Here is a 27,950-nt window from a genome sequence, read left to right on the forward strand (position 1 = left end):
CATGCACATGCCCTGACCAGGAATCTAACTGGCAAACTTTCAGTTTGAAGGACGACGCCCAACCCACTGAGCTACACCAGCCAGGGTGTGTTTGGTAAAATTTCTATCAGAACCCAATGCAGCTCTGGTTGTCTCCAGGAGTAGCTAGCTGGGTGCCAGCACCATAGGTAGTTTCCCACATCTGTTCTGAGGATTCCACACACATGCTCATACACTTAGGCTCATGTGCATTTGCTCCTAACCCAAACTCATACCCACAGTTTTGCACTGTCACATATACGCAAGTGTGCCCTCACCCCCAGCATTCACTCCTGCAGCTCTTTCATAAATGAATTTGCAATGCAGTTATTTGGAATTTGGAATACATTTGTGCAAAATGGTAACCTCACAAATCACATATGGTGGTTAGGTCCCTGGATCCCTCACTAAGCCCAGTCCCTACCCTGAAATGTGGCTGATGTTCTCATCACACTAGCACACCTGGCTCCTTGTGTAACACTGTCCAGTGGGAAATCTTCCCACGAGAGAGGAGGTTCCTACATGTTCAGGACATGAAAAAGAAGCAAGGAGGGTCTCAAGGTCTCCAGCAGCAGAAGGAGGAAATGAGGACCAGGAGCTCTTCTCTGAGTCCTGGGAGTAGGGTTCCCAGCCAGTCAACTTGGGGCTCCTAAAGCCCAACTTAATGAGGAGACTTGGATCCTGGACACCAATCCCTTTGAAAGACTTCATTATCAGAGCAGAAAATGACTGCACAAACCCAAGCTGGAGCATCAATGTTTGAAGGGAAATTTGCCCAATGTCTAAGGCTCTACAATTGCTAAGCTGCTAGTAATTCATCAAATATATATTTAGTGACAATGATGTTCCAGGCACAGTGTTTGGCAGCTGGGGACCCAAAGATGAAAAGATGTTGTCCTTGTCCTCACAGGGTCCCACAGACCGGTGTGGGAGCAGATGAGTGAACAGATAATTGCCATCTAACACATTCAGTGTTTGATAGAGGGTGAAGAGTGCACTATGGTAGGAATCAGCAGGGGCAGAGGTATAGCAGTGTGAAAAGGCATTGTGGGTGCCCAGAATGTGACAAGCTTAGGGTAAGGAGAGCCTAGAATGTGTATGTGAGGGGAACGGTTGAAGAGAGGGGAAAGAGGGGCAGAAGACCTGGCTGAAAACATTGACTGGAAAATTGGCAGAACCACCCAACAATGGCAGGGTGTTATTAACCCAACATCTGCAGACCCCATGACCTAGCAATTCCCCTCCTAGGTGTAAGCCCAACAGGAATGCATGAACACCAAGAGACACATGCAAGAATATTCACAGCAGCTCCATTTGTAATAGCTCCAAACTGAAAGCTACCCAAATGCCTATTAATAGATAATAAATTATATGTGCACATTGTAACAATTGAAAACTACATAGAAGTGAGAATGAATGAATGATTTATAACCACACACAACAATGGGTGAAATTCAAAAATTCAAAATAATGTTTAGTAAAAGAAGCCAGACAAATAGTGTGACTCCTCCATTTCTACCATATACAAAAAGAGGGAACATTCATCTAGGTTAGGACAGTGGTTACCCTGCTGCGGGCGGGTGGTGACAGAAAGGAGTACAAAGGGGTCTTCTTGGGTGTTGTAATGCCCTGTTCCTAGCTCTGGGTGCTGCTTGTCTGTGTGTGCTGGGAGAATTCATGGAGCTGTACAGCTATGATATGTGCACCTTTGTGCATGTGAGGCAGTGGCCATGAGAGTGGAGAGGAGTGGGTGAAGTCACTGGAAAGATGGTTATGACCTTCCTATCTGGTAATAGAACTCTAGCCTCAGAGGTGAGGAGCTGGGTTCAAGGGGTAATTCAGAAAGACCACAGGAAAGCAGAACACAGAGGAGGAGATGATGACACAATTACTGAGCAGTTTCAGGACAGCTTTTCTGGCTGCCAGAAGCTCATCTGCAGATGCCTGGTCACATCACAGGTTGCTGATGGAGGGAGAAGCTGGCTCCTTTTGCTTCTTGATTCCCCCACCCCAATCCCAAGCACATCTTCTGGACAGTACTGTTGCCCCTCTAGTGGGCACCCCTTGGCCAACCCCCACAGGATAGAAGCCTCCTAATGGCAGGTATCTAGGCACCTGCTCTCCTAACCTGAGAAGTTGTGCCCCAGAGTAGTCAGCCAGCAGCACTCTGTGGTTGAGTGGTTGCAGGTTAGAAGCAGAGGGAAGGATACATATAATGAGATGTGGGTGCATATCACACTGCACCTACCCTCACCCTCTCTTTCTTTTCCATGGGGCCCCTCTGTCCCTTCTCAGTGTTCAGTGGGAGGACAGGGACTAGCACTGTGCCCAAGCCTGGGAGCCACCCTCTCTGCTCCAGGGCTTGGGTGTATATTGTGGTCTCTCAGTCCTCTCCCCTTGGCTAGGTCCAGGTCCTGGCCTAGAGAGATGTCCTTGCCAGCTGTCCCCTATTTTTCTCCTCCCTTCAGCTGGCTCTATGCTGAGAGGCCACTCAGGGTAGAGTCCCAGCAGCCCTCCAAGCTCAGACCAACCATGCTGGAGAACAATTTATTTCCAGAGACTATGGACCAGTCAGTGCTCAGTCACCCAACAGCTCTGGAGCCTGCCAAGGATTTTTTTTTGGTTAGCCAGACTAGAAGAGCCAAGGCCCTGGCCTCCCTTTCATGCCTGCTTGGTCATGACTCAAAGGAACCTCCAGGACTGTGACATCTTGCAGTCTCTGGAACAGAGCACAGACTCGACATGGATTTTGGGTGAGGCTTCAGCCACTCTTGTGTGACCAGTGCCATTCTTATTCATGAATTCAGGTAGAAACATAGATGTAAGTAGCCCCAGTGTTTGGCCTGGAAGCCAGCTGATCTAGGGTACTTTTATCTTCCTCCTGCCCCCCTCATCCTTCAGCCCTGGGCCCACTTACTGGCTGGCCAGACCCAGGACTGGAGCAGAAGATGGTGTACTTGCGGATCACCCCATTCGGTTTGGTGGGAGGGAGCCAAGACACCACCACACTGCTGGCAGACGAAGGGACAGCTTTGATGCCAGCAGGGGGACCTGGAACTGAGCACAGAGAAGACAAAGTCAGTTTAGAGAAAGAAGGAGCACAGCCTTTGGGAAAGAATGACATGGTGGGGAGTGTGAGGCAGATCAATCTGGGAGAGCTTCCTGGAGAAGGTATCCCTGAGCTATGATTTAAAGGGGGAGGTTCCAGCATGGCAAATGGTGGGAGATGAAAGGCAATCACTTTGGACTTGTAACAAAATCTCTGAGATGAAGACACAGGGAGTGTCCAGCTTCAGAACTGTTTGGTTAGAACTAAGGATTTAGGACTCACAAGAGAGAAATAAAACACCTGCGGAATCTATCTTGATCCTTATGACCCTAACCTGTTTCCTGCCCTGATGCTCTATCAACTAATAACTTGTATTTAGGCCAAATAAACATACTAGTCACTCCATTCTTTTTGGCCTCTGAGCAACTTGTAGCCGGGGACTTGAGAGATTCACAGAGTGGGCCTCCTCTTAAGGGTCAAGGGCTGTGGTCAGCCAGTGGATGACCATGTCTCCTGCCATGTGCCCAGGACACTGCCTTCGGGGTACCGACTAGGCTGTTTCTGTTTTCAGGAAGGAAAGTCTACTTTAGAACTGGCTGGGAAATCCATTCTAAGTGATCCCAATTTATATAGACTCTGATATCCCCCTGCTCCCATTTCTAGGTCTGCCTGGCCTGGCTGGGAGACTAGAAGTTTCCTGTCCTCAGCCCACACTCTAGTGTTTCATCTCCCCTTTGCATTGCTGTGTGCTTGTCTTCCTTTCTGAGAACTTTCACATTCCTTTGACGATAGTGGTAGTATCCTATTTATTTTACCTTTTTGAGCCTCAGTTTCCCCATCTATACAATGGATATAAAAACAACCACATTAAAGGTTTGTAGAGAGAATTAGTGCTAATTAAAATAAAGCACTGGTCACAGTGCCTGAGGCATAGAAGACACTCAATAAATTACAACAGTTATTATGTTTGCATTTCCTCTCCCAATTCTCAGCTTCTAGCACTACCTATATTTTTAAATCTACTAAGTGGTCAACAATTCTAGGTTAAATAAAATAGGTGCAGTGTCATCACTCACACAGGGGCCTGAGCTCAGAATCTGGCGGCCGCCCTTGGCTACACCCTCCCTCACTGCTGCTACAGTCCTGCCATCCCACGCTGCTGGGTGTCTGGGCAGCTGTGCAGCACAGGGCTCTAGGGATGGCCCAGGGGCAAGAATGCTGACTGTAGTGTTCAAATCTTCTCCATCCTCCTTGCATACTCTTTCTCTTATCAGTTGTTTAGAGAGGTATGTTGAAATATCCCACTCTAACTGTGGATTTCTGTATTTGTCCTTCTAGTTCTGTCAGGTTTTGCTTTTATATATTTTAAGGTTATATTATTTGGCTCACACAAATTTAGAACTGTTTTATTTGCCTAGTAAATTGAGTCTGTTATTATAACAAAGTATCCTTCTTTATCTCTAATAACAGTTTTTGCCTTATAGGATACTATGTCTGATATTAATATTCCAGTGTTCTCTTAGACAGTTTTGCATGGTATGCCTTTTATCTTTTTCCATCTTTTACATTGAACCTTTCTATACCTTTATACAGAGGTATAAAGGTATACCTCTTTATACAGAGGCATAAAGGTATAGAAAGGTAAAGAAAGGTAGTTTTAGATATCTCCTATAAACAGCACATATTTTGGTTTTGTTTCATTGCCATCCAGTCTGACAGAGTTTATCTTTCAACTGGAGAGTTTAGTCAGTTTATCTTTAATACAATTATTAACATATTTAAGTTTAAATATCCAAGCTCACTAAATACTTTTCACGATTTCCATGTATTTTGTTTTTCTTTCCTTTTGTGCCTTCTTCTGGATTGAGTATTAATGCTCTATTTTTCCCATTCTATTAGTTTGGCTGTTATACAGTCTTCCACTACTTTTAGTGGTTATGGAACAGATTAAAACAGAAATCTTTAACTTTCCAAAGTCTAATATCATTCATTGGCACTTTTCTTCTCACACAATGCAAGGGACTTAGAATTTCTAAGATATCCTCTCCCAATTTATATGCCATTGTTGTATATTTTAATTCTGCATAATATTTAGATCCTCCCTAAGATGATATCATCACTATCATTTTTATACAGTCAATATTAATTGATATTTACCCATATATTCATTTAATTGCTTCTTTCCTCACTGCATCACTAACCTTCCACTTGGGGTCATTTTCATTCTAACTAAAGAATGCCCTTTAATATTTTTCTAGGGAAAGTATGTTGGTGATAAATTCATTTTTTTGTATGAAATTTTTTATTTAATCTTAATCTTGAAGAGTATTTTTGCTTGGTATAAAGTCATAGGTTCATAACTATTTTCCTTTTGTACTTTAAATATACCATTGCATTGTTTTCCGGCTTCCATTATTTCTGATAAATTAGATGACAACCTAATTGCTGTTTCTTTTTTACTTTGGTTGCTTTTAAGATTTTTCTCTTTGTATTTTTGCTTAGCAGGTTTATTATGATGAGCCTAGGTGTGGATTTCTTTAGGTTATTGCCTGTTGAGTTTGTGGAGCTTCTTGCATTTGTGCCTTGATATCTTACAAAGGTTCTGACAAGTTTTTTCAGACATTTTATCTTCTGCCCTGCTGTCTTTCTCCTCTTCTTTGGAATATCTTCTTGCATCCTTTATGACCTTGATATTCTGAATGTGGTCCATGGGTCTGTAGCAGCATCACCTGGGAGCATGTTAGAAATGCAAAATCTCAGGTTTTACCCTATGCTTGCTAAAACAGGATCTGAATTTTAACATGATCCCCAACTGATTTGTATGTACAGTCAAGTTTGAAAATCACTGCTCTGTGTCTTACTTGTGCTTTTATTTTCTATTAATTCATCTTTCTGTGCTTCATTTGGGCATTTCCTTCCGGCCTAACTTCCAGTTCACTAGTTACCTCTTCAGCCATGTCTGATTTATTTAAACTTATCTACTGAGTTATTTATTTCAGGCATTAGTAGTTTCTATTCCTAGATTTTCCATTTGAGAGTTTCCAATTCTCTTATAATTTCAATCTTATTAAGAATAATTATTTAAAAGTCCATATTTGATTAGAAAAGAAACCTATCTTTGGAATTCTTGTGGGTTTGTTTCTTTTTCTGATAGTTTTTGTTTACATTATCCTTATCATTTTTTTTGTTGTATGCCAGACACAGTATTTGCAAAATTTTTGTAAAACTAATTTGAGGCCTCAAATCTTGTAATCTTCCTAAAGAGAATTGATGTTTGTTTCTGACAGGTACCTGCAATTTGGGGCACTAGCAACCTGGGGTTGTTTCAGTGTAACTTTCATGACTGCTGTGATTTAAAGCTGACCTGGCTACTTTTAACCCACTTTTAATCCTAGAGTGCTATCCTGCAGCATGGTCTTAATTTAAAGTGAGGGGTGGTGGGAGTGTTTCACCAGACAGACCCACACATCCTGGCAGGCCCTGGCCTCCAATTCATGTCTTTCTAATGCTGCTTAGATTCTCGGCAACTGCCTCCAGACTCAGCAAATGTCCCCCAGGGGAGAAGCTATTCCAAATGCCAGGCTTACCTTCTGGCCTTTCATTCTCCCTTGGATCCTAGCCCAGTAATTCTTCATTCTCTTGCCAGCAATCTGATAACTTCAAGCAGGTCTTTTAAAAAATATTGTATCCAGATTTTATAGTGTGCTAAGCAAGAAGGAGAGTGGGTTTGGGTTATCCAGTCCACCATTGCTGTAAGTGGAAACCCTCTGCGATGCTTCTCTAAACTTGGCCCTCCTCTTCCCTTCATCCTCACTGCTGCTGCCCAGCACACACCTTCTCTCCTATGCCTAGATGCCCACAGGTTCTCACGGGACTCCCTGACACTAGTTCTTATCCCTCCTGCCTCCTTCCTATCATTAGTCCCTTGCACTCCTACAAAAGTTACCTTTCTAAAACATGGGTGTAGTCAAGACTCTTCTTCAGTTAAAGATCTTTAAAGTAGTCTAAAATCCAACTCAACTTTGCACTCTGAGGCCAGGTGGCCAGATTTGGTATTCACAAGGGAGCTGCGGAGTAGGCAAGAGGCTTTATTGTCCATAAACTGAAGCACCCAGGCCAGTCTGATACCAACTTCAGACTGAGAGAGCTGGACATAAGAAATGACCTTGAACTTATGTTTGCATTTTATCTTTTTCCTTGTTTTGCTTTATTCTAAGTTTTCTTATAATTTTTTTTTCTTTGGAAAAATGCAAAATCCTGAGGGGTCACAGTATTTTCAGTTTAAGATGTTTGCTCAAGACCCCATGGCACAGGTGGAGCTGGAACGTGGGACAACGAGCTGGAGTTGAGGCAGCACTGGTGGAGTAGGCATGGTTTTCTGCCTGCTCACTCACCATTATTCTTTTCTATTTTTTCCCAAACAGAGCTTCACTTTTGCTTGGGGACTCATGCTCTTCTACCCTTTAGAGAAAGCTGACTCCATCACCTGCATTGGAGGATTTATCATGCTTGGGGTAAGTCAGCCATGGTAATACATTTCCCTTTCAGTGACTGGCTTAACAAAAGGCATGTTGCCCCACTGTGGCCAATGGGAAATGAGGATAAATTTGTTGAGGGGTTTCTAAGAAAGGTTTCTTTCACTCCCAAGAGAAGCATGCCCATAGGAAGAGACTGCTTTCCTCACTCTGAACTCTGTCCTGTCTGGTGTGATGCCTGGGGCTGTAGTCATCTCGAAATCACAAGAGGGACAGACATGATTTTGAGGATGGCAGAGCAGAGAGATGGGGACCAGTGAGTTAACCAATTCTGGAGCTGTCCTACTAAAGACTTCTTCTTATGTCTGAGAATAAATATGCTTATTGCTTAGACCTTTTTTAGTTGTATTACTCACAACCAAAATCTTCCTAACTGATACAGTGGTATGATGAAAGATATAGTGGATATGGGGGCAAGAAAGCCTTGATAGGCCACCTGTTAGCAGAGTGACCTTCAATAAGTTGCTTTGGGTCTCTAGGCCTCAGATTTATTACCTCTAAAATGGAAATAAGACCTACCTCATAGGGCTATTGGGACGGTTAAATTATACCGATGATAGCACATCATAGACATGTGATGTTATGACCACTGTTCTGGATGAGACTTCATTTGACCGTAGATTCCTCTGGCCTAGGCCTCCCTTTGGGAAAACCAATTCCTTTAGTGGCACCTGGGTTCACTGTCAGCAGTCATTTTATTGCCAGCACATTGGTAGCCTTAAAAAAAACTACCATTTACTAGCATCTGACATTTTAGAAAGGATTTTACAGTTAATTTGGTTCTTACAACAACTTGACAAGACATCACTTGTCCCCATTTTATATGAGGAAGCTGAGGTTCAGAAATTTCAGTGACTTGCCAATAACTGGCAGGTCTGGGGCATTCACGTGTGCGGCGTGTGGCAGTGCCCCTTCCACTCTATGAAGCTGCTGCCTGAGGGCCTGGCCCTGCCTGTGTGTATTCCTGTGTGTGGCTCTGGAGGCAGCTCTAGACTCCCTGAGATGGTGCTTCTGGCCTCTGGATCCCCTGGTGGGGCCTCACCTTGGTCAGCTAAACACACATGCAGGTGCTGTGGTTCGGGAATTGCATTGGAATAGCGTGCAGGGAGTCTGTGGGCCCAAATGGTTCACTTCTAGAGGCTACCTGTGTCTGTGACCCTGGGCACTGGAAGGGGCCAGGCTCTGAGCACCATCCTAGTTCAGTCTCCACATAAGAGCAGGTGGCTCTGTCTGGAGCTGTCCCGGGAAGCCCTGACTGGGGGGGTTAATGACAGGAAAAGTAGGGCAGGCAGGTTGGTAAATGTTTAATTGCTCAGAGTTTAAGGTGGGGAGAGACTGATCTGATGGAAAAGGAGGGGCTTGGGAAGAATGGGTAGCATTAAGCTGAGCTGGAATGTGGTTGGTCACTGAGCACTTGGCTTCTCTGGGAACTTCTCCACCAATACTCCCAGGCTGAGTCTCCAACTCCTCTAACCCCAATACCTTTTGGCAAATTGTATGGGTAGGACCTAGACTTTGGAAAAACTAAGGCTGAGTGGGAAGAAACCATAATACCAACAATGCCTACTGTTTCTTAAGTGCCCATTGTGGGCCAGTCACTCTTCACATAAACCAGCTCTTCTAAAAATTCAGTACCTGGCTCAGAATGTTACAGAGTCAACTACACCATGGGGTTGGGGTGGGGTGAGGGGTGCAGCTCTGGCCCTGGATGGAAGTCTGGTTATTTTCCCAATCTGTTCTCTCCTGGGTTGACCCAGCCCCTAGTCTCCTTCTACTCCCTTATTTTGTTACTCCACCCTTGAGTCTTGGCTCCTTATCTCTGGTTTCCCTCTAGTTCTGCCTCCATGGAGAAGGGCTTTGATACCATAGTTTCAAATGGAGGCACATCCCATTCCCTCCCTGAGAGACCCCCCTGCACATCCAAGTACATTCTGGGGCCTCTGCAGGGTGACTGCCAAGTCCCTAACCCAGGGTGTGTGGGTGATGTTCTTGTTCCCCCTCAACCTCAACCTTCTGTATCCAGAGGAAGCTAGGCTGAACCTTGCAGGGGATCAGGTGCCACAAAAAGTGTGCCCTTGGGGTAGGGGTAGGAGGAGAGGCTTTATCTGGGTTATGGTTTCTTCTGTGTTTGTGAGTCCCAAAGCATTTCACCACCATCCACTGTAAGCTCTTTTTCCCAAAGCAGGGCCTCAGAGTCCTCAAAGGGACAAGAGGAAGGATAATGCTCTGTTCTTGCCCTCTTGGGTGGGGAGGGCAGTGAGGGTCTCAAGGGTATGCTCAGCAACAGGCCCTGGAGAGCCCCTCAGGCTGGGTCCCGGCAGCTTGGCACAGACACTCACCATCCTCCTTGGTTTGGATGTAGAGCACGCTGCTGCGTACACCATCCCCAGCCTGGGTGTAGGCCAGCACCTGCACACTGTAGTTGGTGAACTTCTCCATGCCTCGCAGCTCCACCTGCTCCCGTGTGGTCGTGATGTTCTGCATCTCACCCCATTCTGCCAGAGACAAGTAGACTCTGAATGCAGCCTAGGCTGGCCACACCATGGTCTTTCTGCCACTTGTTCGCCAGCCTGGTCTCTAGTGAGGCCTGCTTCACTGGGCTCAGTTTTCTACTCTAGTCCTCCACCTCAAGGTACATGGGGCTGGATTTGGGCACTGCTTCCAGGCCACATCTCTCCCCAGTGGCTCCACCATGGTGAACAGCATTTGCTGGCCTGGTCTCAGCACCCAGCTGACCTTGCACTTAATTCATTTAATACTCTCCCTTTAGAATACTTCCATGTCTTCATCTCTCCAAGCCATAGTTTCCCCTGGCCATCCAACCCCCTCTTCATGTGAGGGAGCCCAGGAGTGCCTTAGATGTGGAGGGAGGGAGCTCACACCAGACGGGACAGTCACAGCCATTCCTTTTTGCTGCTCCAGAGCCCACTATCAGCTCTCCTTAGGCCATGTTTGAACTTGGGGTGACTTGGACAGGCTGGGGCTGCACCAGACTGCTCCCGGGCATGCATCCTGAACTCTCAATAGTGAGAAAGGGCTCAGTGAGGACTTGTCATCTTGGCTATACAAAGGAACTTGCCATCAACTGAGAAAGAGCTTAGGAGGGGGTCCCAAGGGAAGACCAGGGTCTGAGACAGAGGGAAAGAGACAGGTATCCGAGCTGCCAGCCCTCCCACTGGGACTACTGGGCTTGTAGAAAGGCAAGATTAGACACTGGTCAAGGACAGGCCTTGTAGAAGCCAAGTCCCACAAAACTACCTCAGCACCTTGTCAGGGGCCTGGTGCAGGCAAGGGGTCCCAGGCAGAGGACAGGGCTGGGGGAGGGCAGCAGACTGCCAGGGTCTGAAGGGTGAGAATGCCATGTCCAGTGTAAAAGGACTCTAGGTCAATTTGAGGGAACCTTGGAGGCCTGAGCAGCAGGATCTTCCTTTTCCAGAAGGTCAGAAACCAGGGAAGACCCATTTAGGACTGGAACCAGAGAAAGACCCAAAAGAGGTTCTTCTGGGAAGAGGGCACTATAGCCAACAATCTGGGTGGCCTTTGGATATTAGAGAGGCCAATGCCTTCCTCACCTGAAGGGGCTGATCTGGGGATACCTGCAGGCTCAGAAAAGAAGAAGCAGGTTCTGAAAAATGAGAGACTACCTGTTTCATGACTCAGCACAGACACAAGGGCATCTCACAATATGAGAACTTGGGAGACCCTGAGACCAAACCCCTGAAATCCAGGCCTCTGTGCTTTTGGAGAAGACAGTGGAGGTGGTGAAGGAGGAAGACAATTCTATTGGCAGTGTGTCTGGGCAGAGCAGAAGCCAGGTGGGAAAGGGGAGGGCAGTTGCCTTGGAGATTTGCCATGAGCTGAAGGGCCTCCAGGAAAGAAGAGAGGGGCCAGGGCTGGGGCCAGAAGGGTTAGCATTTGGGGAGCAAACTCTCTGTAGCCCTTTGTGACCCCAGGAGAACATTTCCTAGTTAGGGACACTGGGCCTCTGGCTGGCATGACTTCAGACTTCCTGTTCATTGCCAGGGCTGTGCACCCCAGTGAACAGGTCCTGGTTTCTTGTGGGACCACACAATCCCATTTGGACTAGAGCATCCCAGGGAAGGACAGCATGCAGAGGGCTAGGATACTGTCTTGGTTTTTCTCCCTCTGCCATTCCTGGCCCCAGTCCCACTCGGCCTCTGGTCTACCATTCTCCCTGGCATACTGCATGTCTCATGGCCTGGGCAAGGTGCGGCTGGCTCATGGGTTCTGCAGATCCTGCTTCCTATTCTTGCCCCCTTAGCCCTAGATGGCGAGGGCTTCCTGCTGGTGCTAATCTCAACCTCCCTCCATACCCTCTGCAAGCAGTTGCCTCTTCATTAAACTCTCCTCAATGGCCCCATTTGGGTATGCCACTATACCCTGCTGGGACCCTGACTGATCTGGCCATAAAAGCCTCATATCAATACATCACATTAGGAAAGCAAATATGTCCCTATGATCCCTCAAGTCATTCCCAAACATACTGCTGTCTAGGAGCAGCTGGTGTCCCTCCCCACAACCAGAAAGGTGACCCTGGTCCCTGGATAATATGTGCAGAAGAGGGAGGCTGCACTTCCATTTGACATCCCATGGGAATATGCTCAGCTCTAACTAGGCATAAGCGCAGACCCTACCACCCTGTACTTCTCACCCCGAGACCTGGCCCTCACTCCCAGTGGACTCACCCCCATCAATGTAGAGTGACCAGAAGATGACCCGATAGCCTTTGAGGACGCCATTGAGAGTGCTTCGTGGGGGCTCTGACCAGGAGATGACAGCCACATCAGAAGTGATGGACAAGGCCCGGACATTCTCAGGGGGCTGGCTGGGCACTGCATTGGGTGAGGAAAGAACCCAAGGGTTCAGTCAGGGAGGCACACCACAACACACATGTCCCAGGCTGGGTCCTGCTGCCCAGCCAGAGGAGCTTCAGGTTAGAAAAGTGGAAGGATCTCTTGACTCAGTGAGTGATTAGAGTTTGGGCTAAGAAGTGATCCACGTCTCATTTCCAGGAGATTTGGGTAAACAGAGATCTTCATGGACTTGGTTCCTTGCTCTTTCGGGGGCATATCCCTAGTTCTGGGCAAATGCTGGGGGAAGGAGGAGATGAACTCTGGACATGAGCCCCCAGGAATTCACCAATGGGCACCACAGCTCAAAATGTCCAGCTCTGGAGGTCTCTGTGATTAATGATCTTGTCAGATGGCTGCCAGCCCTTTGTTGTCACCTGACCAGGGCATCTGAGCCAAGGCCTGGATCTAGGGACCCTTATGTCCTTGTGCCAAGCTAAAGGGAAGGAAAAGGAGGAAAGAGGATTTCGGTTAACCCTGGTGAAAGAGAAAGGAGGTTGCATGGACACCTTTGGGACTTCTGGGACCATTACACTTCTGTCCCTGTCCCTGCACATGAACACACCCAAATGCCTTGAATGACTGATGGGAAAACTGAGACCAACTTAGGTGGTCCACCCTGCCTTTTGCCCTCTCCCTATGAGAGCTACTTTTGAACTGAACCTAAGTTCCACTCCCAGGGTTGGTCTGGTGCAACTTGCCCTTTCCAAGATGACAAAAAGTGGGGACACCAGGCCCCAGGAACTGGGCTGGGGAGAACTTGGGGGAATACTTTCTTGGCTTCTGGGAAGCAGGAGGGCAAAGGGAAAGCCCTTGTCTGCTTCAGTTTCAGTGGGAGAAAGGAGGCACAGACTGGATGGAAGGTAATTATATCCCGTTACCCCACAAGAGGCAACTCTAATTTTCATGAGCATTTAAATGATAATATATCATCCTAACGATCCTCTTTGACAATGATTATTGTTTCATATTACTTAGGTGTAAAAATATAAGCACCATGTAATTAGGGACCCAGTGTAATAAACTAATACAGATCGCCTGTTTGAACAAAATGAAGGTAATATAATTATGGAAAAGACACTATTGCTAAAGCAGGGGCCCTTGAATACCCCGGGAGGAGCGCTAATATTGCCAGGAAATGATCGGGCGCTGACAGGCTAATGAGGGCCTTAATTAAGGATGAAAAACTGCTGAGCACATGCGGCTGGAAACTTTCTTCCTCTGCTCTGTTTGCAAAAGGACTCCCCAGCCCATGCACATCTCTTCTTGCTGGAAATTCCAGGCCCCCAATCCCCAAAGCAGGGGAGGTGGTGCCATAATGGAGGCCAAAGGTGGGCCTGCTCTAGCTGTTTCTCGGCATGGACCTGGGTGGATGGGAGCTTAGTGTTTGTTAGGCATGCTGGTATGGGCTCTGAACAGCTGCTCCCCAGGATGTGCCTTTCCCATACATCCTGTGTCCACATCACTGTGTTCTGCATCCAGACTTTCTCCCATGCAAGAGGGTAATCATAGTGTGTAAAGGAGAGAGTGTGGGGAGAGTGATGGGTGAAGGCCAGAACAAGGGAAGAAGGAAAGGTAGAAGGAGAAGCATGGATGGAGAATGTAAAGAAAGGTGCTCAAATGGGCCAGTAGATCAACAGATAGACTAATAGGCAGAGCACCAGCAGGTGATGGACAGAGAGCTGGCCAAATGGACTGAGAGGCTGGGGATGCTCAACTGACCAAACAACACTCAAGGAGCCAATGGACAAGAGAGATGGAGGGATCCAGGGAACCTGTGTGGACCACGAGAACGTGATAAGGCCTTAGAGTGGTTGAAGGGCCTCAAGCACTCGTTGGCAGTTCTGGTTCTGCCCATGACCAGGATCTGCACCCTTTACCCTCTGCTGGTGCCCTCACCATCCTCCAGGGTGGTGGCATTGATCTCGCTGGATGAGGGCCCCGTGCCAGCTCGATTGAAGGCCTGGACTACCACCCCATATTGGGCAAACTTCTTGAGGTTGTCCAGGGTGTAGACCTCGCTGTCCCCAGTGGCCTTCATCTCCACAATGCTGTACTGCCCATTGCTGCCAGGACTGTTCTCTCTGTAGCCAATCTGGTAGCCCCGGATCACACCATTCTGTAGCTCCTTCTTGGGTGCCTGTGAGTATAGGGTATGGGCAGGGGAGACAAGACACAGTGACTCTGAGAAAAGGCTTTTAAAGCCCAAGTCAGATCACGTCACTCCTCTGCTCCCAGCCCTTTAAAGCCTCCCATTTCACTCAAAGTAGAAGCCCAAGTCCTTACAATGGCTAAACAACCCTATGTGATCTGACCCCCATTACCTCTGGACCCATTTCCTATCCCCTATGTTTGCTACACTCCAGCACACTGGCCTCTTTGCCATTCACAGCTCACAGGAAACATGCTTTCTTTGGGTAGTTTTGCCTCCTCACCTCTGTGGTGTCCTTGCTGAAATCCCAATTTTTAAGTACTTTTTATTGATTATGCTATTACAGTTTTCCCAATTTCTCCCTTTATCCCCCTTCCACTTTGCACCCCCACAACCCTCCAGCATTCCCCCCACCCCTTTGTTCATGTTCATGGGTTGTACATATAAGTTCTTTGAGTTCTCTGTTTCCTACACCATTTTATGCCTACCAATTATGCTTCTTCTTCCCTGTATCTTCCCCCCGCCATTCCTCCCTTCCCCCTCCCCACTGAACTCCCTCTGTGTAATATCCATTTCTCTGATTCTGTTCCTGTTCTGGTTGTTTGCTTAGTTTTTGCTTTCATTGTTTTTCTTTTCTTTTAGGTTCATTTGTTAATAGTTGTGAGTTTGTTGTCATTTTATTGTTCATATTTTTGATGTTCTTTTTCTTAGATAAGTCCCTTTAACGTTTCATATAGTAAGAGCTTGGTGATGATGAACTCCTTTAACTTGACCTTGTCTGGGAAGCACTTGATCTGCTCTTCCATTCTAAATGATAGCTTTGTTGGATAGAGCAATCTTGGATGTAGGTCCTTGCCTTCCATGACTTGGAATACTTCTTTCTAGACCCTTCTTGCCTGCAAGATTTCTTTTAAGAAATCAGCTGATAGTCTTATGGGAACTCCTTTGTAGGTAACTGTCTCCTTTTCTCTTGCTGCTTTTAAGATTCTCTCATCTTTAATCTTGGGTAATGTAATTGTGATGTGCCTTGGTGTGTGCTTCCCTGGGTCCAACTTCTTTGGGACTCTCTGGGCTTCCTAGACTTCCTGGGAGTCCATTTCCTTTGCCAGATTGGGGAAGTTCTTCTTCATTACTTTTTCAAGTAAGCTCTCAATTTCTTGGTCTTCCTCTTCTTCTTCTGGCACTCCTATGATTCAGATGTTGGAATGTTTAAAGTTGTTCTAGAGCAGGAGTGTCAAACTCATTTTCACTGGGGGCCACATCAGCCTCACAGTTGCCTTCAAAGGGCCGAATGTCACTTCAACTCCTTAACAGTTCAAGAGTAGTTACATTTATACAGTTCTAAAATCATTTCAGCCTTTTGAAGGCAAACTTGAGGCTGATGTGGCCCTTGGTGAAAATGAGTTTGACATTCCTGTCCTGGAGGTTTCTAAACCTCTTCTCATTTTTTTTCAATTCTTATTTCTTCATTCTGTTCTGGTTGAATGTTTATTTTTTTCCTTGTGATCCAAACCATTGATTTTAGTCATGATTTCCTTCCCGTCACTGTAAGTTGTATGTATACTTTCCTTTATTTCACTTTTTGTAGCCCTAACTTTTTCCTCTATTTTGTGACCATACTCAACCATTTTTGTGAGCATCCTGATTACCAGTGTTTTGAACTCTGCATCTGAGAGGCTGGCTATCTCTTCATCTCTTAGTTGTATTTTTTTTCTAGAGCTTTAATGTGTTCTTTCATTTGGGCCATAATTTTTTGTTTCAGTGTGCCTATTACGCAGTAAAGGGTTGAACCTTAGGTATTTTCCAGGGCTGGGCAACCCATGGTCACCACACTGTGGTGCTATATGTGTGGGAAGAGTCTAAGAGGGAACAATGCCTCTTGCTTGGCTCTCTGCCAGCTTTCAGTCACTACCCACAAGCAAATGGGGCCTTTCTGGTGCTGATTCCTGGGTGGGTGGTTTTGTGTGTGTTCTAGGACCTTGTTGGTCTCTCCAATGGACTCTCCTGTGAGGCTGGGAGTTTCTCCCTGTGCCACAACCCCCACAGATTTTTTCAGTCAGAGGTTTTGAGGCTGTATTTTTCCACACTGGAACCCTGGGTTGCATGGTCTGTGTCATTCCTCAGTTGTTCCTCCCGGTTTATCCACACACAAATGTGGGACCGCCCACTCCACCAGCCTCTGCCTTGTCTGGTCCACCAGCTCCTGCCTTGCAGGGAGTCCTCTCCACCCTTCCTGCTCATCTTTGCCCCTCCTACTGGTCTGGATGAATGTTTCTTCTTGGTTGTGGGACTTCCATACAGTTCGATTTTCTGACAGTTCTGGTTGTTTTTTTGTGTGTGTTTAAACTTATTGTCCTTCTTTTGGTTGTGCAAGAAGGCAAAGTGTATCTACCTATGCCTCCATCTTGGCTGGAAGTCCTGTATATGTATTCTTATGTGTTGACTATCCCTGTAAGTTCCATGAGGATGAGGATGGGGATGTTGTTTTTTTGTTTGTTTGTTTCCTGCTGTTCTTTCAGTATCTAGCATGGTGCCTGGCCTGTAGTAGTCCCTCAACACATATTTGTTGAATGAATGAGTGAGTGAATGAATGAATGAATGAATGAATAAGGACATCATTTGGCACTGGCTCAGGGGCCTGGGAGAAATGGAACAGCAGACAAAAAGTGACCAGATGGAAAGGGAGGGGAGCAAACAATAAGTGTTCGTGAGGATTTGGAGGAGTTGGAACCCTTGTGCACTCTTGGTGGAAATGTAAATGTGGTAACCATTGTGGAAAACAGTATGGCAGTTCCTCAGAAAGTTAAACATAGAATTACCACATAATCCAGCAATTCCACTTCTGAGAATATACTCAAAGGAATTGAAAGTAGGGACACAGACAAATATCTGTACACATGTTCATAACAACATTATTCTCAATAGCTAAAAAGTACAATCAACAGATGAATTAATAAAAAAGTGGTATATCCATTCAAAGGAATATTGTTCAGCCTTAAAAAGGAAGGAAATTCTGATATGTGCTGCAACATGATGGACCTTGAAAATATTTTGCTAAGTGAAATAAACCAGATGCAAAAGGACAAATATTGGTACTACTTCTATGAGGTACGTAGAGTAGACAAATTCATAGAGACAGAAAGTAGAATAGAGGTTATGAGGAGCTGGGTATGGTGGACTGGGAGTTATTGTTTAATGGGAACTGGATTTCTGTTTGGGAAGATGACAAAGTTCTGTAGATGAACAGTGGTGATGGTTGCACAACATTGTGAGTGTACTTAATGCCATTGAACTATACATACAAACATGGTTAAATGGTAAATTTTTTTTGTAAATAAAATGGTATATATATATTACAAGTGAAAAAAAAGTTCTTGACTTTCATGTGAGCTTAGCCACTGCTGGAGCATGCAGCTGGATTTCCCCCAACATCCTGGCCATGGACTGGGTTGTGCTGAGGCCTGAGGTCTGCAGCCAGTTCCCAGGACCAGGTGACAGAGAAGGGCAAGGACATGCAGTGGAGAGGGAGTACTTCAGAGCTCTGGCTAGGGTGGTAGGAATGAAGGACTGATTATATTCGGCTGGTGGATGGAGAAAACTCCACTAGCATCAGTCTGGGGAATGGAAAACATATTTTCACCCCAAGCTTGAACCCTGACACACACACACACACACTCTCTCTCTCTTTCACACACACAGGATCTGAATATCTCCCCACATTTAAAACCATAAACATGAACATCCAGATGCACCAAACAACCACACACCTATCCCCAGTCAGATGCATTTAGACCCATAAAGAGAAACTGGATCCTTTAAGGGGAGGATCTGCCTGTCTATTAAATTGAGAGAGAGCACCAAGCCCAGTGAGTATGAAAACAGCTTGAATCAGGGTTTTAAAGACAATGAAGTTAATTTAGAAGCCCACCATTTTATTGTGCTAAAAATTAGTGAGATCAAAAACAATTAAGTTAGTAAAGCAGCCCCACAGTTTTTTTATTCAATGAATGTTTTAAATGAACTGCCTTTTTAAGCTCACTGTTAACTCAATAAAATGAAGTTTTTAATTTAACATAATTGTTTGAACTCACAAAATGGGTATGTGTATGTGCATTTAACTGACTTGACTTTTTTGTTAATGCCTGAAAATATTTCTCTCTGCACTTGGGCAGCACTGTTTGCTACTTTGCAAGTAGGCAAATTTCTGAATCTGGGTCTTGCATCTGTACACATATGTGTATGCATATCATACACATGGAACATATCTTCAAACATATCTTCAAGATACCCTTGTTCTCATACTGAAGTATACTATCATATTACATATACACATCCCTACTGATACACCTTCTAACATACACATCATTGGACAACGGCACACAAGTCTACATACCCAGAGCCTCTTATACTATGATATACACCTGTACACAGCATCACACAACCTTCATTCATATTCACATATACTGGCAGAGGACACAGATAGGCATCCAGGCATATCTTGTTACATACACACATATATGCTCACATGTTTATGTGAATCCTGACAGATCTTCCTTTCTTCCTTTCCTCCCTCCCTCTCTTTTTCTTTCCTGCTCTCTCTTTTGCCTCTCCCCTACCCTGCCCACCCCTAAATAGGCAGGGAGGGAGGGAGGGAGGAATTCTGATTAAATGCAGAATTTAAATCAATCCTAACAATATTTCTCTGAAGCATTAAGAAATCAATAGGACTGATTGCAAATTTATGTCATAAAGCAGTGGCGATCCATCTCGTGGAAAGAGTCTTAAAATGAAGTGACTTATCTTTCAAGTGAATCTTTATTTTTCATTAATCTATTTCTTAGTGTTAAAAAAATCCCCTGAGAAGTCAGCCCAAAATTTATTGATGGCTTGGTTCATTCTGAAGTTCTAACTTTCTAATCAATTTTATTTTTCATTACGAGACTTTGGAGAAATAAATCTGATTCTAAATTTTTATCGACCACCAGGTCAGAGCTTTGTAGCCAAATGTCTCAGTGTCAGTGTTTTACATACTTATTCATTACCTGCCCCCACCTCCTGGCTTCCTCAGGCTATTCCTAGGAAATGAGTCTCCAGCCAGGATGCAGATGAGACATGGGGATGAGACTCCAGGCTTCACCCTCAGTTTCTGAGGAAAGCCTTGGAGCCCAGACCTGAATCCAGAGGGAACCATGGCTGCAGGTATCTACAAGGTGGGCTGGTCCCTAGGAAGGACTCTGTCCCACTTTTGTCTTGGTCATTTCTCTAGGGAGGGAAGGAACCAGGCTTTTGTGCATTGCGTGTGTGTGTGTGTGTGTGTGTGTGTGTGTGTGTGTGTGTGTGTGAGTGTGAAAACATGCACATACAAGAGTGGTCTTTTCAGGGAAAACATGACTAGGTCCTTCTGCATCTCTCCAGTCCTGAGCCTGCCTTTTTTAAAGGCCCAGGAAGAAGACTAAAGCACCTGCACTTTTTCCATGAGGAGTCAGAGTCAGAAAATAACTGAACATTTTTGATCCCAGATGGAAATGAGGCAGTGCCTAAACTCCACTGTTAAAATGGGAAAGCTTCAAGAAGAAGAATATGGATGGGCCCTAAGAAAGCATTCTGTTCCCAAACTCTGAGCAGTGTGTGGGAGAAGGGTAGGGGCTCCAGACTATGTGCACTTAAGTCCTGTACCTGTCACTACTTGAATGGTCATGGGCAAGTCACCTTGCATGTCTAGCCCTTGGCCTCCTTTCACAGATGGAGACAAAAATATCTTTGTCCACCCTACTCTACAGAAATAGGGGTCACCTAATTTAGTGTAAGAAAATACGTGGACACTGGAAAATGCAGCACAACAGGAAGCCATCAGTATTGTCAACCCTTTTGTGCCCATGGCAGGGATGTGGCAACAAGGATGGAGTTAACCCAAGCACAAGATTGTTCTAATCTGTTCCTCTGCCTAACTATTGGATCTCTTCTGTGACTTTCCTTAAGTGATAGATTCTTCAGACATTGTCTAGATTTTATAAGTTTCTGTCCCTTAGAAATGGCTGCAACACATACTGATCTGTTTTCCCTACAGCTCTCCCACCCCCAGAAGTAAGGATGGTGTTATTTTCATTCTGATTTTAAAGAGGAGAAAATTGAGGCCTGAAAGGACTGAGCCCCTTGTCTAAGGCCTCACTACAAGAAGGCAGGTGATATATCACCTATCGCCTAGATCCAGTCATAGGGTCGAGATGAGGTCCCCATCATCTGCAGCACCCCCTTGAATTTTGCACAAAATCAAATCCAACTCTTGACTTCATACAAGATGTAGGTTTTGGAGGACAGGCCAGTGTGGTGGAAAGACCATCTTCCCTACTCGGCACTGCCAAGTTTTTCATCAACCTCCATCAGAGACCCAAGGTGGAGAAAGAAGTGGGGAGTGGTGGAGGGACTTGCTGCTATTTCCTTCTATCTTTCCTTCCTTTAAGTCTCACTGGCTTTAGCAAAAACCAGGCATGGGCATGATAAGAGACCAGAACTAGCTAGCCTGATGGGGCTCATTCCTAGATTGAGGAGGTGGAGGCAAGGAGGCATTTCAAGGGAGATACCTTCAACCTCACTTACTTTCCAGGTCACTTGGATGCTCTGTGAGGTCACTGGCTGCAAGGTGACATCCATGGGGGGCCCATCAGGAGCTGGTGGGGGAGGAAGAAGAGCAATGTTAGGGCTCGTCTTGGAAGAAGAAAGAGTCCAATGATCTCACTCCTTCCTCCTGAGCTGGAGGACTACTGGAGAAAAAGGAAATGCCCATCTGCAAAAACAGAGGAACTTTGTTTGAGTCCCCTTGAAATAATCATAAGGTTTATGTTTCCTCTTTATTTTCTATAATTTTTAAAATGTTTGACAATATGAAGTATAGGCAAGGGTGTGTAGTGGCCAGAACTCTTATACTCTTATGTGGTCTGATGACTCTATAATTTTATAATTGCTTATGTCCCCTAGAAAAATTCACAAACCTATATACTAGCATATGAGTACATGAACGCTTATAGCTTCAAAGTGTAAACAACAAATGTCCATCTGCAGTAGAATGGACAAATGGACTGTGATACAGTCATGAAATGAGATACCATACAGCACTGAAAATGCACACATGATACAGCTGTACTAAAAACATGAAGCTTGCAAAAAGTTTTCTTTTTAAGATTTTCTTTTTTTCTTTTTTTTATATTATTTATTTTTAGAGAGGGAAGGGAGGGGGAGAGAGAGAGAGAGAGAGAGAGAGAGAGAGAGAGAGAGAGAGAGAGAGAGAGAGAGAGAGAGAGAGAATGTAGAAACAGAGATCTTATTTAAACTTTCAGGAAAACTTCATGATAAAGGTCACATATCTAGCACATTTGTCCTTTCCAGACAGGCTGGGGCTGGGGAGGAGGGTAGAACCACGGACAGCTCCCAGAAGCCCAGCATCTGGAACCCCATCTGGAAAATATCAAACAGAAGAGCTCCACATGATCCAGAGGCAGACATGAACAAATGCCTTGGGGTCTCACCTCCCCTCTTCTAACTGCAAGCCCACTGTCAGTGGACATGGTAGGTGTGGGCCCCCAGGAGTCCCTGATCCCTGAGGCCAAGGGCATGGGTGGCAGGGCAAGAGAAGCTCACCAGCCTCTTCAGTGCTGATGGTGAGCTCTTTGCTTGGCTCACTGCGGCCAATCTTGTTGAAGGAGTACATGCGGATGCTGTACACGGATGCTGGGTGCAAGTCCACGATGTTGGCCTGGTTGATGGTGGGGGAGATATTGCGTGTGGACTGTTTAAAGTCCCAGGAATCTGTAGAGAGGACACCCAGTTCAGACCACAGCCAGGCAAACTCAGAGGCCCCTCTCCAGCCTCAAGCATCAACACATCCCAATCTCAAATTTGATGCTCAGAAGCATCCAGCTCACATAGACTGCAGTGAGAGGGCATAGGCCTGAACTTGACAGAGAGTGAAAGGAATGTGTTCCATGAAACTCATGAAGGCAGAGGAGTGCCTGAGTACATGAGTAGCAAATGCACTGGATGGAGAGTTCAGAAACCTAACTCTCTTCTGCCCTGGGCCAGCTTATGAACTCTAACCTCAGATGGGGGTCAGACAAGATGTTTCCTGAGGTCCCTTCCAAAATCACCACTTGCTTGCTGTCTCCAAGGGTCTGATAGCTCAGCACCCTTTCTACTGTTCTCTCATACCACATTAGTCACCTGTTAGAACGGTGAGATACCCCATCCACCGACAGTCACAGTACAAAGGGGAAAGCCAAGTATTCTCCCCCTTCCTCCTCTCTTTGTATGCTTCTGTACTTCCTTCCCTTGTGTACCTGTGTGGGGTGGTTTTGGGTATGACTTGGTCTGTCAGGGGGACAGACCTAGTGCCAGAACACCTAGTCTAACCCCAACCTCTCTCTCACCAGCAGGAGAATAGTCTCTGAGTCTTTAGGGTCAGGCCAAAAAAAGGATTAGCATGCCCTGGATTTATCTGAGGGGGCTGGTAGCCCATCCCAGGGCTAAAGTTTAGCAAAAGTGTGGAATGTGAAAAATACCAGATAAATGCCAGGGATACTGTGACAGTGTACCCTGCATCTCCAGAGCAATGCAGTCATTCTTTCGATACACTTTTGCTGTGCACCTACTGGGGGATTCCAGAGAAAAATGGGAAGGGGTTGCAGTTGCAGCCATGACTCAGCCAGGACCTTCCAAACCCAGAATTCATGACTGGATTACTTTATTGGCATTTCACTTGGGAAAGAAAGAAAGGCAAAGTGAAAAAAAAAAAAAGCTGACAGCAGAGCTTAAAAATTTTCCCAGGGCATGCTTGGATGTCACTATTCAGTCAAATTTTCCATGCATTTTTTAATCCACTGTAGAGGATCCTGAAAATTCTCAATAGAAAATATTAAACTGTATTCATTACAGCTTAATCCCTAAATCAGAAAAGAATCCTAGCACACTCTGTAAAGCTTTTAAGAGTTGTTTGTTTTTTTGTTTTTTTTTTGTTTGTTTGTTTTTTAAGCCAATGCCTGATAAATCAGGAGAATCATTCACCAGAAGAGACCATTCTCCAGATTCTGGTTAATTGAGGTCTTGATGTTTTTCAAAACACCACTTTCAGCTGTGTAGGCTTGGCATCTGTGAAGGGCACTGGCCCAGCTCCCCATCTGCAGCTTTGCATTTAATCCTTTCACTTTATAAGCCAAAAAAGTCACAAATGGTAGGCTGTGGATGCACAGAAACACATTTTGTCCTTGTCTTTTAAAACACCCAACTGCTGAGAGAGTCACTTTGTGGCTGGTAGGTTAAGCCAGAATTGCAAATATGCAATTGGTGTGACTTTGTCTGGGGGCACCTCTACGTTTGGGAAGGAATGGGCTAGCAACATGGAGGCAGATGTTTACTTCTCTCTGTAGCATTCTGGGAGCTTGTTGCCAGCTCAAATATCAGACTTGATATGCCATGTTTATATGAGAGGAACTGTGATCATGAGTCAGTGCATTCATATTTGATGAGTGCAGGCAAAGGGAGGAGACCCATATGATGTGCTAAATACCATGGGTTAATATTTACCAAGCATTGGTGATATGCCAGATATGTGCTGGACAATGTAAACATTCACCACTTACTCCACACCCTCCAATGACTCTAGTGCCATAAATTCACGGTATGGGTGCCCCTCATATCACTAAGCCCAATTTCTCACTAGGCCTCTCAGGAGTGTTTCACACGTGGACCTCTCTCCCTTCTTGAAACACTCTTCCCTTGGGTTTCCTGATAAAACACCCTCTGTTTTTTCTTTTATCTCTTGGGTCATTTCTTTGCAGGCGAATCTTCTCTATGACTAATGGTTAGTTCTGCAAGGGTCTATCCTATACTCTTCTTCTCTTACAGCACACAGTTTTCCTACCCATGGCTTCCATTTCTATCTGTATATAGATAACACACAGGCTTTTATCTAGCCTGGACCTGTCCCTTGAACTCCAGATCCTTATAGCCTCACACTCAACATGCTCAAGGCAGAAGGCTTGACTATACACCCTGTAAACCCATCACCTTCCTGGGTCCCCTGTCTCATGAAATGGAATCACTACCCGTCATGTGCTGGAAACTTAGGTGTTGCTCTTGACTCTTTTCTTTCTCTCCTTGCCTATCAAGTCTTATAGTTTTTGTGTTCCATGTAGCTCTTGACTCTCTCACCTTCTCTCCACCCCTACCCTAGGCCAAGCCACAGTCGTTTCTCACTTGGACCAGGGAAATGATAACCTAACTAATTAACCTCCCAGAACCCACTGTGTGCCCCCCTCTACCTGTTCTCCACATTGCAGCCATCATTGACTCTACAGGTATGATTAGCTTCTCTTACAGGTCACTCTATTTTGTCATTGACAGTGGTCTTCCCATAACATAAATCTGATACTGCCACCCTCTTACATAAAACTATTCAATACATATTCCTTGTTTTTAGGATAAAGACAAAATTTGTTTTTAAAAGTACTTTTAAATTCTTAAATTACAGCTGACATAGAATATTATATTAGTTTCAGGTGTACAACCCATGATTAGACTTCTATAAAACTTATGAAGTGATCACCTTGATAAATGTAGTACTCATCTGACCCCATATATAGTTATTACAATATTATTGATTATATTCCCTATGCTGCACTTCATATCCTCATGACTATTCTATAACTACCAATTTGTACTTTTTAATCCCTTCACCTTTTTCACCCATCCTTCCAACCTCTTCCCATCTAGCAACTGTTGAAAACTTCTCTGTATCTGTGAGCCTGTTTCTGTTGTGTTTATTTATTTTGTTCTTTAGGTTCCACATGTAAGTAAAATCATCTGGCATTTGTTTTTCTCTGTCTGACTTATTTCACTCAGCATAATATTCTCTAGGTCCATCCATGTTGTTGCAGATAGCAAGATTTCATTCTTTTTTATGGTTGAATTATATTTCATTGTATATCTGCATCACTTCTTCTTTATCCATTTATCTAGTTATGAACACTTATGTTGCTTCTATATCTTGGCTATTGTCAATAATACTGCAATGAACGTATGGATGTACGTCTTTTCCACTTAGTGTTTTGGGTTTTCTGGATAAATACCCAGAAGTAGAATTTCTGGGTCCCTCTTTGGCTGTTGTTATAACCTTTGTTTTAAAGTCTATTTTGTCTAGTATAAGTATTGCTACCCCAGCTTTTTGTTGTTGTTGTTAACATTTTTATGAAATATCTTTTTCCATCCCTTTGCTTTCAGTCTGTGTGTGTCTTTCCATCTGAAGTGAGTCTGTTATAGACAGGCTTTATTTTGTTATCCATTCAGGCACCTTATGTCTTTTGATTGAAACATTTAATCCATTTTCATTTAAAGTAATTATTGATAGATATGTATTTATTGCCATTTTATTATTCATAGTTTTGATCTTCTCTTCCTCTTTATTCTTCTTCCTCAAAAGACCCTTTAGCATTTCTTGTAATACTTGTTTGGAGATGACAAACTCTTCTAGCTTTTTCTTGTCTGGGAAGCACTTTATCTGCCTTTGATTCTAAATGATAGCTTTGCTGGGTACAGTAGTCTTGGTTGTAAGTCCATGCTTTTTATCACTTTGAATATTTCATGTCAATTCCTTCTGGCCTGCAAGGTTTCTCTTGAAACCTTGAGAAATCAGCTGACAGTCTTATGAGAGATCCCTTATAGGTAACTAACTGCTTTTCTCTGGCTGCTTTTATAATTCTCTTTTTGTGTTTAACCTTTGGCATTTTATTATGATGTGTCTTGGTGTGGGTTTCTTTGGGTTCATCTTGTTTGGGACTCACTGAACTTCCCAAACTTGTCTATTTCCTTCACAAGGATAGGAAAGTTTTTGGTCTTTATTTACTCAATTAGGTTTTCAATTTCTTGTTCTCTCCTCTCCTTCTGGCACCCCCATGATGCAAATGTTAGTCTGCTTGAAGTTGTTCCAGAGGCTCCTTACACTGTCATAATTTTTTAAATTCTTTTTTTCTTTTTGCAGTTCTTATTGGGTGTCTTCTCCTTCCTTATCTTCCCATTCATTGATCTGATCCTCTGCTTCATCTACTTAACTATTGATTCCCTATAATTCTTCATTTCAGTTCATGTATTCTTTATTTCTGACTGGTTCTTTTAAATGTTTTCTATCTCCATTTTTATCTTTTGATCTCTTTGTTGAAGTTCTCATTAAGTTCATCTACTCTTTCCCTGAGTTCATTGAGCATTCTTATAACCAGTGTTTTGAACTCTGCATCTAGTAGCTTGCTTGTTTCCATTTTGTGTAGTTCTTTTTCTGGAGTTTTGTTCTGTTCTTTCATTTGGTTCATGCTTCTTTGTCTCTTCATTTTGGCAGCCTCCCTGCGTTTGTTTCTGTGTATTAGGCATAGCTGCTATGAATCCCAGGCTTGGTAGAGTGGCCTTATATAGTAGTTGTCCTATAGGGTCCAGTGACACAGCCTCCCTGATCACGTGAACTGGGTGCTTCAGGTGCATCCCCTATGGGCTCTGTGCACATGCCTGTTGTAATTAAGCATTGATTGCTGTTGGCACATCAGTGGGAGGGATTTACTCCTAGGCCTATCAGCTGCAAGGACTGGTTGAAACTACCATGGAGGATCACCTATGCAGGGCCCCACCCCACAGAGCAGGACTTACTTTGTCAGGGTTCTGGTGCGTGCTGAGTCTGTCCCTTGAGTGTGTCACTTGTGGAGGTTGTTGGGTGGTGATTCGACATTGTCAGAAGCTGTCTACCAGGTGCACTGTCTTTAGGGAGTCCTGGGAGATGCAGTAGAAGGTCACCTGCCACCTGTGCTCTGCCTTGGGCCACCTGGCATGAACTACAGAGTGATCTTCAGATGGCTGCTACTTGTTCTGGGCTTTCATGTGCCCAGGAGAGGCTAAGCTGCAAACCAAGGCCAGCTGCTATTAGTACCAGGCTTGTAGCCCTTTAGCAGGTATAGGGTACACAGAGGCCAGATGCTGGTATTTGAGATTTTAGGAAAGTCAGCAGCATGAGCCAAGACAGGTTGTTTGTATGGAAAAAGCACTGGAAAGGGCTTGGTGGGGCCTGCAAGTGGGGGTGGGGTGGGGTCTTAGGGAATCACCAGTATGCAACAAATTGTGTTAGACAGGTTGATGGTGACTCAGATATGGTGCTGAACTGCCAGCTCTGTGAGAGCAGGGGAAGGCTTAGTAAAGGAACAATGGCCTCTGCCAGAACTTCTGTCTGGGAGAAAGCTGCCTCTCCAGCTCTCATCTTGATGCCAGACTCTTCAGTTCCTCCCCGTATGTCCCTGGTGACT

At 44.8% G+C, this 27,950-nt stretch overlaps 1 protein-coding gene across 1 annotated transcript in view; it reads right to left on the bottom strand.

The window, feature by feature from the left end:
• The window catches only part of DSCAML1 (DS cell adhesion molecule like 1), a 347,817-nt gene that overhangs the window by 17,772 nt on the left and 302,095 nt on the right, over window positions 1-27,950 (bottom strand). Inside the window, exons 15-20 of the mRNA XM_045838761.1 lie at window positions 22,261-22,428; window positions 21,223-21,293; window positions 14,373-14,613; window positions 12,309-12,455; window positions 9,942-10,097; window positions 2,936-3,075 (exon numbers count right to left, since the gene is read on the bottom strand). Coding sequence (XP_045694717.1) covers window positions 2,936-3,075; window positions 9,942-10,097; window positions 12,309-12,455; window positions 14,373-14,613; window positions 21,223-21,293; window positions 22,261-22,428 — 923 coding nt within the window. The remainder of the gene's footprint in view (window positions 1-2,935; window positions 3,076-9,941; window positions 10,098-12,308; window positions 12,456-14,372; window positions 14,614-21,222; window positions 21,294-22,260; window positions 22,429-27,950) is intronic.

Source organism: Phyllostomus hastatus, unplaced genomic scaffold, assembly GCF_019186645.2.
Source record: "Phyllostomus hastatus isolate PE091 unplaced genomic scaffold, TTU_PhHast_1.1 phas_contig_113, whole genome shotgun sequence".
Lineage (NCBI taxonomy): Eukaryota > Metazoa > Chordata > Mammalia > Chiroptera > Phyllostomidae > Phyllostomus > Phyllostomus hastatus.